This window comes from Microcebus murinus, chromosome 27, assembly GCF_040939455.1.
Source record: "Microcebus murinus isolate Inina chromosome 27, M.murinus_Inina_mat1.0, whole genome shotgun sequence".
Taxonomy (NCBI): domain Eukaryota; kingdom Metazoa; phylum Chordata; class Mammalia; order Primates; family Cheirogaleidae; genus Microcebus; species Microcebus murinus.
The window spans coordinates 15,759,448-15,772,430 of record NC_134130.1 but is presented as its reverse complement, the minus strand read 5'-3'; the positions used below and the strand labels follow the sequence as shown (position 1 = coordinate 15,772,430).

Below are 12,983 nucleotides of genomic sequence, written 5' to 3'. Positions count from 1 at the left end.
ACCCACATGCACACACACGCGCGCACACACGCACACACACCCACACACATCCACACACACCCACATACACACACACCCACACGCGCGCACACACACGCACACACGCACACACACCCACATACACACACACACCCACACACACACGCGCGCGCGCACACACACATGCACACACCCACACACACCCACACACACCCACATGCACACACACGTGCACACACACACCCACACACCCCACATGTGCACACATACACACGCACGCACACACGCCCACACACAGGCACGCACACACGGGCACACACACGCACGCACACACACACATGCACACACACATGCACACACACAAGCACACGCGTGCACACACACACGCACACACACACACACCGCCTCTCTAAAACCAGCCCCCTGACCCACCCTCGCCTCGGTCCCTGGCCAGCCCCTGCCGTGTCTTTCTCTTTTCCTGGATTGTGCTGTCGGCTCTGGGCAGCAGAAATGCTACCAACAATGGCTCTTTGTTTTCCATCGATTCCAAAGGCTCAACTGTTTAAAGTTATGGAGAATGCTTCATCCTCAAATGTGTCGAGTAGGGGAGAGACCCTCCTGTAACCTTTCTCTAAAAAGTGTGCAGGTCCATATTTATTTGCTAAAGAAAGATCAAATGTAAGCATCTCAGAGCTTAGTGCTGCCCCCATGCCACTTTCGAGCCATGTATCTGAGCCCAGTGACCCCAGCCATGCCCTTCTCCGAGCCCCGGAAATAGCTAAGAAGGCAAAGAGAGCCATGTTGCCAGCCCTGCCTGCTTCACAGGGCTGGAGCATCAGATGGTCTACATAGAAGAGCATTCGATGAATAACTTCCACTTAAATGTACTACATTTTTATTAGCCAGGAGTGGCTATCAAGTCAGGCATATTTACACATTGCAGCCAAAATCATATGTTTTGCACAGAGAAGATGAAAACCGAATGAAGAGACAAGGGAAGGAGGAGGAAGGATTTACAGAGAGGGGACACGCATGTCGAAGATGGCAGTCTCCATTAGTCTGGGTCCTTGCAAGAAGCCCTGACCCCCACCACGTACAAGAAATAAATTTCTATTGTGGTAAACATTTCAAGGTCTGTTATAACAGCTCTAGTTATTATAAAACAGATGGTATCCAGAAATAGACCACAAGAAAAAATAATGTTGCAAAAAATATATTAATATTTTTCTATGTCTACTTCTTCCTCCTCTACCCCCCCTTCTTTTTACTTTAACAGTCTTATTTATCTCAATTTGCAGGGTCTATACCCATTATTGTTGCCACTCCCAGAATTCCAAAGCTCTGCTTAACCTGGCATTACAATCTTATAAACAATAGCAGCTCAGCATGGTGGTACATGCCTATAGTCCTAGCTACTCAGGAGGCTGAGACAGGAGGATGGCTTGCACCCAGGAATTCAAGGCTGAAGTGAGCTATGATGACACCACTGAACTCCAGACTGGGTGATAGAGACCCCATCTCTTAAAAAAATATCACAGGAAGCATTAAAACAAATTGCCACTGGACACAGTACACCATACAAACATGGCAGCTTGAACCACTCACAACAGAAGACCCCAAAAGACACTGGGAATGTATTCTACTTAACAGTTTGTATTTATACTCTCTCTTTCTATCTTCTGTTCCAGGAGACAAACCTGTGTGCTGGAACCCAAGATGAACTACCTATCTGTGATAGCCGATGGTCACTCTGTCCCCAAACAGCTTTTAAACACAGTGCATTCCTCAGGTTTTTGTTTCTTTGGTTTGTCCTGGTAACTGTTATAGTGACTGAATTGATACAGCTATTCTGGTATTTTGTACCTACACTGCCTCCTACGAGGAGGTTTCCTCCCTCCGTCAACAATAACACCATATTATTATGGAAAAAAATAACAGTCACTACACATCTAAAAGCACACTCTTGAAAAAAAAATAAAAGCACACTCTTGGATCTCAATAGCATTAAAAATATTTTTATAATTAATCAGAAATATAACAAAGAAGTCGTTAAAGGAATGTGTGCTGAAAAAGTTCATGAAAATTTTATAGCTATTTTTCTTGACTCCAGAGGCACAGCTCCTGTGGCCACATAATCGCTTCTGTTAGATGATAATTAGATGACACATGAGGGTTTGTTTTTTGTGTTTTTTTGAGTAACTGGCAGTATAAAAGAGCACAAACTAGATGTTGAGATCTACAGATAACTAAGAAGGGCTTAATATGATCCATAAATGATAAAGAATAGGATAAGATACAACAAAGAAGATACTTAACAAAAAAGGTGGTAACATTTAAACTTTATTTGCCTGAAAATCATCTTATAGAAATATGGGGGGAAATGGGCTTTGAACAGAAATGGACCTGGGGTCGAACTCCAGTTCTGCCTCCTCCTAGATGTACATTGTTGGGCAAATTACCTGACTAGCCTCAGTTTCCACATCTGTAAAATGGGTCACAGGGATGGTATGAGAATTAGTATGTAAAGTGGCATGTGGTAGGTAGTTGCTATAAATTGTAGTTATTAGTATATTGGGAAAAGATTTACTTTTGACTTAAAAATCCTATCATATTTTCAAGAAGAAGTAAAGTTATCAGACTTTTTCATCTAAAAGTTTTACAGAGATTTTTTTTTTCCTAATTCATCTACCACATGACAGAAATAGCACTGTAAGCTTAACTTGGCTAAGTCTGCTTCATTCATCTGTCAACAAGATTCTAGAGTTGACAATTGTTAAAGGTGTATGGGACAGAACAGGCTGCACGACCGTGTCGTGTTTCACACCTCAGAGGGCTCTATGCTACCAACAATAACAGCGTGTCTGTCAGTCAAGCATAATTGATAGACCGGTGCAAATAAAACAGCCGCTTAGAACAAGGTTTTCTGGATCTTTTCTGGCTACAATTATAGGACTTGCTTGATTCTGTGACCTGTGAATATGAGAGTGACACTTCCCTTTGGGACAAAAAGACAGAAAAACCACATCCCCTATTGACTCTGAAAAAGATCAAAACGAGGTGCAAAATTTGCTCCATTTGAAAACCCTGAAATCATTTTGTAAATTTTGATCAAACTCTGCTCTTATTGAGATATGGATTTATTTTTAGGATATCCACAATAGAAGGTACAATTTGATAATCATGTAACACAAAGGTCAGGGAAATCATTGTAGCAAATACAGTTGTGGTTCCTGAGCCAGATGTTCAAAATGCCCCATGGAGTCCTTTAGGATAATAGTCTAATACATGTTACCTTTATAAAAAGGAAAATAGAAAAAGTATCTGATATTCCCCAAAACCAAATTAAATACATTATCATAAAACTGTTCTATTACAGCTATTTATAGCAGAAACTCCTATGGTAGTAGTACCTTTTTGTTGAAATGGATAAGGCTGAGAAATAAGCTGAATTATATTATATGTAGGATCTAATTCAAATTATATTTCAAGTTTTCAAGTTTTAAAGATCATTTAGATCTCAATATGCAAGAATACAGAAACTGACAAAAGAAACACATATATCCACAAGTCATTCCAGTGGAATATATTCAAGTTTTCCAAAATATGTTCGTAAGTTGCTAAATTCAATTTTATCATTAAGTATAGTTTTGCTTTTCTTTTTCTGATTTTTAATCTTACTTGAGAGTATTACTTCAGGAGGGCAATGAAGAAAAGATGACTCTTAGTGACAATGAGAGACAATGAGATCTGCCTTTATCCCCTGTGGCAGATGATTTTTCATTTGTTTGTTTTAAAGAGCGCCCTAATGTCATCTTTTGCACTATTGGAGCACATTTCACAACAAAGTGAAAGCGAATGACAATAAAATACACATCAGGAGAGCAGTTACACTTCATAATCTTTCTGTACACATGAAGCCATAGCATCGTGGAAGCTCAGGGTCAGAAGGGACTTTGGGGGACTGACTTGATGTGGTTCCATGCCAAGGACTGCTCGCTGGAATCCAGACTAGTTAACCTCCCAGACTACCTTGGTGCTTTACATTTAGAGTACAGAACAGAGGCAAGGGAAACTGCGATTAAAATGGCAACGTATGCCTTGGTATTTTATCCAATTTCTTTTTTGTGGAGATACTTGAATAATTTTTTAAAAGACACAAAATTAGGACAAAAAATTTCTCTGAAAATAAAATCACACAAACTGTCAGTTTCAGTTCAGGGAAAGAAGTGTAAACATATAAATAGTTAACTCTTGAACAAGTTGACCCTTGAACTGCATAGGTCCACTTGTATGTAGATTTTCTTCTGCCTCTTCCTGCTGCCCTCCCATAGCAAGACCAACTTCTCTTCCACCTTCTCCTCCTACTCAGTCTACTTAATTGAAAACAATGAGGATGAAAACCTTTATGATGATACACTTTCATTTAATGAACAGTAAACATTTTCTCTTCCTTATGATTTTCTTAGTAACATTTTCTTTTCTCTAGCTTACTTTATTGTAAGAACACAGTATATAACACATATAACATACAAGATATCTGTTAATCAATTGCTTATGTTATCAATAAGGTCACCAGTAGTCTATTTGTAGTAAAGTTTTTAGGAAGTCAAAAGTTATACATGGACTTTATACTGAGCAGGGGTTGGTACCCCAACCCGCACATCACTCAAGGGTCAACTGCACATAAAATTAAAGTGATGATAAAAATAGGAAGAGTGTGTTCACTAGAAATTAAAATGGTCAGTAATTGGGTATTTCCTCTAAATTACTAAATTATTGATAAATTTATCATAATAATGCCACTGTTCATTAATGTTTATTCAGATTCAAGAAGTACACTAGAAATTTGTTATAATGCCACCTGCTCTAAAGCAAAACTTGATGGAAGGCAGATACTTCTCAGAAATCACATATGGAGGTTGAGAAATTAGAGCCTCAAGAGGATTTCATTATATTTTACCCATTAAGGTGCCCATAATATTGAGTCCTAAGTCCTACAGTAAAACTTTATTGTATGAATAAAGACAGCATAAGCAATAGGATTTTTTCTCTTTTTCACAATTAATGATTGTTCATCTTATCAAATGTGAACAATTTGTATTACCTTTTAGTCAGTATGAAAACTCCTGATTATACCTCATTTCTTAGATTTAATGTAGTTTGCTAAACACGTTATAACTTTCTTAAGACAGAGCCAAGGTGGGGCGATATTAATGCTTATTTTATAAATTAGCCATTTACATTTTTTGTTCACGCTTTTGTTATATGTAATTATTTATATGAAGAAACATGATTTGACCCATGGCCTGCCAAACCTGTGTAACAATGGTCCATGTTATAACAAAATTATAATTCATAAGGAAGAGGGCTGAAGTGGTAATAGATTTGAAATTAAGCATATCTAATTAGTTTCAACTTTGCAAACCCTCTGGCTGTGCAACCTTTGGTATTTAACCTCTCTGGGCCTCAGTTTCTTCACTGAACAATGGGAATGGTAACATTGGGAGATTGTGTGAGAACAAAATGAAATTATGCATGTAAAGTGCCTACAATATTGCCTGCCATATGCTAGGGGAGTAGTAATGCTAGTACTCGTTTCTTCATATATAATAAGAAAAGGGAGAACAACTGAAATGTTTAAGGGTAGAGAATTGAGACTCACAGGTGGCTCTAAGAAAGTGAGAGCTATATGGTTCTTTGAATTTTCAAGGAGCCAAAGAGGAAATATTAGAATCCTGAGCATCATAATGAGGTAGAAATGAGATTTAACTGCCTCTTGGCATGGCTAATACATATTTCACAAAAAGAAGCCTTGAATGTTCTACTCTGGCCATAACCTCTGAAATTTCCCCTGCGTAGGTAGTAGTGGTTTGTTACTTAACATGAAGAGGCTTACATATGAAGCCAGAGAGTAAAGGCTCCTAGACCTGGGGCATGCCATCTGCCTAGCATTAAGCAAGAGCTGAAAGTCAGTTACAGAAGCAAAGTCATTTCTGATATGATTTATGTTCCATCCTCGAACGTGGCAGGAAGACTGCAAAAGATATTTGGAAGCCAATGCTTCCTCTGAATAAAGCAACCCAGTATATACTAAGCCTCTCTCCTTGGACCACGCTGGCCTGTTAGATAAGTTGCCAAAGTGGAGTCTGTGAAGCCTGGAGCAAACTGGCTATCTGGGATGAGAAAATATCCTGAGGCCAATGATCATCGCTACTGTAAATGCACAGTGCACCGTATAAACACTGGGGTCAGACAACAGATATCCAGGATATTACTCAAAAACACATCTAGCTCAAAGCTGACAAGATAATCTGTTCCTGTGAGCGCAAAGCAGACTGGAATGCTGCAGCTATGACCTACTCAAGGGAAGAAAAAAGAAAGTGAAGCTCTCCAAGGGCCCCATCTCAGGCTCTCTATGCAGGCAAAACTCCAGCAGACTTCAAAGCGAGTGCTGCCTAAGGAGGGGCACTGCCCCAAGCCCACAGGGGGATCATTTCCATGATCAGGTTGCCATCTACATTTGGTGGACTGGCAAATGCAAATATTTCAGATACAAGTTTAAACAGATGAAAAAAGAAGTGTGAAATAACTTGGAGATTTTCTTGCAAAAGAAACCTCAGAATTCCAGGAAAAGCATTTAAAATCAGAAGCTTCATAAGTTATTCAAAAGTCCCACGAGGGTAATTGATGTGGGATTGTATAAAAAATAAATGTTTTTTTGAATTGATACATATTGTACTCCAACATATCACATGATCACAAAATTGTGTACTTAAAAAAATAATTTTCCAAATTTAAGCACTCTTAAGAGGTCAGTAATATTTCTATAATTGAAGTATAGACTATATTTTGATGTTTTAACAAAGTTTTAACATACGTGATCCTGATTAATGCAGAAGAGCCAAAATGCACCGATATACTTACAGGAGGACCTAAGGGAGGGGGGAGGGGGAGAGATAAGAAAAAGGGAGAGATGAATTAGTGAATATGAAAAAGTTAAGATTAAATAAAAGATTGGAACAACATTATAATCATCAGCATTATACATGGGACATGGAAGATATTTAGAATTCAGTGATTCTTAATCTTTTATTTAGCACATGGAGCCTTTGAGATCATCTCAGAAACATGCATTTACACCTGCACACAAAATCTTACATAAAATTTCAAGGAATTTTCAGATTCCCTGAGGGCTATCTAGGGATTACTGAGAGGTTCATGTATGTTTAGTAAAGACTGTCTAATTTATCAAAGTTTAGATAAAATATGAATTAGGAGGATCTTTCATATTTTATGGTAGATCAGTCATAGAGAATTGATATATAACTTCCTGGTTTTGCTAAGACAGCCAAACAGAAACGTACCTATTCTTTGTTCTAAGAATGTATTTTGCACAACAGTACTGTAAATAAATACATGAAAGACTAAGTTTGGTGCTTACAGAGATTTCTTTAAAACTATGTTTTCTCATCAAAATAGGCAAAGTCTAGGAAAATTTCAATATTTCACACACCATATACTCAATTAAAACACCAGTTCCAGGCCGGACTCGGTGGCTCACGCCTGTAATCCTAGCATTCTGGGAGGCCGAGGCAGGTGGATAGCTCGAGGTCAGGAGTTCGAAACCAGCCTGAGCAAGAGCAAGACCCCGTCTCTACTATAAATAGAAAGAAATTAATTGGCCAACTAACATATATATAGAAAAAATTAGCCGGGCATGGTGGTGCATGCCTGTAGTCCCAGCTACTCAGGAGGCTGAGGCAGCAGGATTGCTTGAGCCCAGGAGTGTGAGGTTGCTGTGAGCTAGGCTGATGCCATGGCACCCACTCTAGGCTGGGCAACAAAGTGAGACCCTGTCTCAAAAAAAACCAAACAACAACAACAACAAAAAACATACCAGTTCCAAGTAGCAAGGAAGTTGGAAACTGACTTTTATATTTTCTATAAAACTTTGCATAAGCACAAAATTTTCACTTTTCCTCAAATCCTTTTTTGACACGAAGATCATTTTCATGATTATCTGACTCCACTAATGTTTTACCATTTCCTTTTCCTCAAAACAAATTTATAAAGCATTCCCTATTATAAAATTTTGCACTTGGTGAAACCCATACAAGTTTCCAATTATTTAGATTCCACAAGGTTTAAAGATAGCTTTTGAGAATACTCTTTTAAAAATTAAGCAGATACTTTACTCAAATTAATGAATTTCAATAAACCTTTTTTATTTTGACATCTTTTTCAATGCAGAAGAGGAAATGAGACCAAAAAAGCCACATGGATCTGCTATCTGTTGTTCTTGACAGGTTAGTGCTTCTACTGTTTCAATACTTAGTAACTGATTATTTTTAATACTGATAAATACTTATAAGAAATACTGGAAAATAACATTTCACAGCATCCTAAAGTCAAGCCTTAAATTACCTTATCTTGCAAGAAAGAACTGATGGCCTGCTAAGACCTCATGTGGTCGTTTATAGTTTTGGAATCTTAAATTTTATTAAACAAGTAACACAGTAAGTGAACTCACTTATACAGATTACCTTGGTTTAAAGAAAATTTTTTTATTTGACTTTTCTGTTTGACTTTGCAATAGAGGTTTGGCCTGAAAGCAAAAATTTACTGGGAGTCAGGACAACTGGTTCTGTTTCAAGTTCTGCTTATAAACAATCGGACGGCCTTGGCGATATCACCTGACTGCTCTGGGCCTCCATTTCCTCGACTACAAAATGAAAACCCGGGATTGATTACTAAGGCTCCTGTCACCACTAAAATTCCACGGTTATATGAGAAGGATAAGAGTTCCCAAATTTTGGAAAGAATGAGAGTAAAAGCATGACAGAAGTGTGCCAGTTGGATAAAATAATAATAAAGCTCTCCAAGACACGTGGCCCGGTGTCCCAAGGCAGATGTTTGCGCAGAGCACCCATGTTTATTGCCCACCTACAGAGAGGAAAACATGGGGGTGCTGTCCTGGATGGAGCTAAGAAACCCTCCGTTGTGCATGGAAAGGGCAGACTTAACCTAACCCAGTAAATAAGCCAAAATTGGGTGCCAATGATTCCTAACTGTAATTAACAATAGTTTGCAACCTTCTCCTTCTTACACTTTGATGGAAGTGAGGAGAAGATAAACAAAAATTCTAGGTCTAGCAGAGAAGATTTAAAGACACACACTACCTCCAACAAGACAATGTTATCATGAATTAGGAGGAACAGATGCAGGAACCCAACCAAAACATGAACCACACAGAGCAGCTGAAAGAGACACTTACCAGATTCTCCTCTTCGGCCCCTCTTACCTCTTTTCCCCGGAGGGCCTGAAATACAAAGGATAAAGTTTTCAGTGTCGTTTTAACCTTTTTTTCTGGTTCCAAAATGGCTAGTAAATAATTTCCATATATTTTCTCACTGTTTTAAACTACCAACTTCAAGAAAGGGGCCAGATATTTGTAAAGGTCAGTATTGTCTTAGTGTTTCAGGAAAACTCTTAAAGTGTCACTTAATTATCAAAGCTGCTCTAGATATCTAATCATCTAGTGCTACTTAAGAACACTAATGATTCAGAATTGTTTATCCTGCTCAGATATCATCGATAAAGAAAAGTTTTGCTAAGAAAATTCGTGGTGTTGAGATTTTATGTTTCTTAGCAATACTTTGTTTCTGAAGGTTTTGGTATAATAATTAAAAGTACTAAGTTGAAACGGCTATAGTTTCTCTTCATTCAGGTCCATCATGATTTCTCTGAAAATATTTAGTTAGCAGTTAGTTAAATGTCTATATTACTAATGCAAATAATCCTTACAGATATTTTTATTTTATTAAATGTGAATATTTGGACTTTCTCTAATTAAGAACCACTTGAATAAAATCACAATCCTTTTAATTGGACAGTGTTCAGGTAGTAACTATATGTCTGATTTTTCTATAGGGACTGGATCATTATTGTCATTGAACAAATAGCCTTTATGACGATCTCATTTTAAAAGTGGAGAAAAACTTTTTTTTTTCTGAGTGAGTTGCCAGTAAAGACCACCAAGCTAGTCTGTATCCGACTTAGCACAAGATTCTAGACTTTCCTGGCTTTCAAGCCATTATTCTCAATCATATAATTTCTGTCCTCATGTCCGTGGGTAGGAATAGCTCCCACTGAATTATGGTTCAGGCAAATAGAAGAGAATAACTAGCCCACGATGAAAATTGAAGTCTTACAATATTTGCTAGGAGGAAAAGGCCAAGGAAAATAGTGAACTGTTTGGTTTTAAAGAATGAGCTGCTAAGTAGGACTGATGACTTCCAAACTCTAGAAAGTTCAAGACAAAAGCAACACAGGTCTTAGTATCCAGCTGACTTTCAACATGATCTGAGCTACTACCTTCCACATGGAAATGCTATCATGAGGAGTAAAAAAAAAAAAAAATCAGTGATGCAGTTAGTTTCCTCCTAAACCCTTGCACAGAATAAGTCTGACCATCTGTGTTTTGTAGGAGGTTAAAAAACAAGCAATAAAATCAATTGAAAATATTTTAAAAAGCAACTTTGCAGCAAGGTCCAAAACTGTCAATAAAAAATTCAGATTTCTTATTGTATTCTGGAATAAAGAAATGTTTTCATCATATTCAAGGTATTTTGGGCCAGATATAGAGCAGTAGGAGGATATTATAAATAAATAAACCAAGGGAGACACTAATAGGTATGAAAAATATACATTTGTACACTAGCTCAAACACACATCAACACACACACACACACACATATTGATATATTCTGATATATGCAACTTCCTTAAGACTAGGAATTATATTTTTTCTATTACAACACCACTTAAAATAAGAACTATTTACCAATTATATATTTATGAAGCCTGTAGTTCACCAGTAGGGGTTCACCCATTAGAAGTCGCTGTTGATGAGATCATAGATGAGAATTTTCCAATATTGAATATAGAAGTTCTAAGGTTGAACTTATACTTCAAGTAGCAAGTAAAAATAATTCACATTAAACACATGGAAGGAGAAACTCGAATATTCAAGGATAAAGAGAAAATGTCAAAAACTACCAGAGGGAAAATAACACAGTGGAAGGTATTCTGACTGTTGTCTCATCAACAACAAAGGTGCCAGAAGGGCCCAGTCCTGATATTTATATCTCAGAAGCCTATAATTATTATTTATTTATTGGAAATTAGGATATTTGCCATTTTACCCTTGAAAAATGTTTCTATTAAACAAGAAAATTTATCAAGGAAAAACAATAGATTGCACAAATGTTTTAAAAAAAAACTTAAAAATATTTAAAAGAGATTATGAAAAATGACTAAAGAAGCAAGGATATCTTTGGAAGAAAGCAAGAAACGAAGTAAGAATATTTCTGAACATGTCTGCAAGCTTAAAGAAATGAATCAAATGCCATGGAAAATCTGCTTGTTATATGGAGAATTGAAGAAGAACAGAATGCAAGGAAATGGAAAAGACAGTTGGCAAGACAGATGTCTATTGAATATAGCACGGTTTTACAAAGAATATCATAATATTTGAGGGAGAAGATGAGACTAAACTAAGTTATGAGAAGATGGGAATCTAAACTCTACTGAATTTACAAAGCAAATACTGACTTTAAGAAAGCATGTTGTAATTCTTACAGGAAACAAGACTACAATGTGGCGGTGGCGCGGTGGCTCACGCCTGTAATCCTAGCATGCTGGGAGGCCTAGCCGGGCGGATTGCTCAAGGTCAGGAGTTCGAAACCAGCCTGAGCAAGAGCAAGACCCCGTCTCTACTATAAATAGAAAGAAATTAATTGGCTAACTAATATATATAGAAAAAATTAGCCGGGCATGGTGACACATGCCTGTAATCCCAGCTACTCGGAAGGCTGAGGCAGCAGGATTGCCTGAGCCCAGGAGTTTGAGGTTGCTGTGAGCTAGGCTGACGCCACGGCACTCACTCTAGCCTGGGCAACAAAGCGAGACTCTGTCTCAAAAAAAAAAAGACTACAATGAGCATTGCACTGAGCTCAGTGAACTACTAAATTATACAAAACTCTCAGAAAGACACAAAGATCTTACCTATAAAGGGAATAAATTGATTTTTGAAGAAGTCTACTGGACAGCTAACATTATTTGATCTTGCTTCTGAATTTAAGGACAAAATAATAATAATAAATGAAATGGATGGGATGGATTTGACAAAGGACAGCTGGCAGATCACCAGAGTGAGAAGATAAAAAATAAGAAAAGACAAATGATAGATATTTTCCAGACAAAACTGACATTAACAATAGTTGAAAAGATAGTGACCATTCCCATTGTGAACTGAGTAATGAAGTGTCAGCCAGGCATGAGCTATATGAACAAATACAGAAGCTGGAACATGATTTTTATCCACTGAATTTAACCAGATCCTTGCAACAGAAATTCTCAGTGAAGTCTGTCGCCAGAAAGACATGACTCTGCAAAAGAAACTGGTTCAAGAATATGAAAGGGAAAAGAAAAGGCAGACACTATTAGTGACAGAGGAAATGAAAACTTATAAACAAAGAATTCATTCAATGAACAAAGAATTGCAGAAAACAGAAACTTCAAAACTAGATTGTTCTTTATGATTTGAAAATTAATGACAATTGGTACTGTTCCTGCTTCAGAATGAGTTCTTGCTAACTTTGCAAAGAGATGATGTAAACCGTCAGCACGAGATAGAAATCAGCCATAATGGTAACGCTTTAAAGACTAGTAACTTAAACCCAATTGCAGACCACCCCAGTTCATCAAATAACATCATAGCAAGGCCTCTTAAACCAAGCCAGTTTCTTTGGTCCATAACTAGGGTGTTTGAACACCCTACTCCTCACTAATGATACTCAGCTGTGATAAGGTTCTTCTCTAAGGTTAGATGGGTGCTTAAAATTAAACACATGCCTATCTATGGGCCTTCACATGGTCTTGAGGATGGGTGGTTATTGGACGTGGCTGGATGCCCTTACCTGATTCATCACATGAATTACCAA

The 12,983-nt window shown here is 37.6% G+C and overlaps 1 protein-coding gene across 1 annotated transcript in view; it reads right to left on the bottom strand.

The window, feature by feature from the left end:
• COL25A1 (collagen type XXV alpha 1 chain) overlaps nucleotides 1-12,983 on the bottom strand; it is a 393,583-nt gene that overhangs the window by 182,346 nt on the left and 198,254 nt on the right. Inside the window, exons 3-4 of the mRNA XM_012766225.3 lie at nucleotides 9,254-9,298; nucleotides 6,904-6,911 (exon numbers count right to left, since the gene is read on the bottom strand). Coding sequence (XP_012621679.1) covers nucleotides 6,904-6,911; nucleotides 9,254-9,298 — 53 coding nt within the window. The remainder of the gene's footprint in view (nucleotides 1-6,903; nucleotides 6,912-9,253; nucleotides 9,299-12,983) is intronic.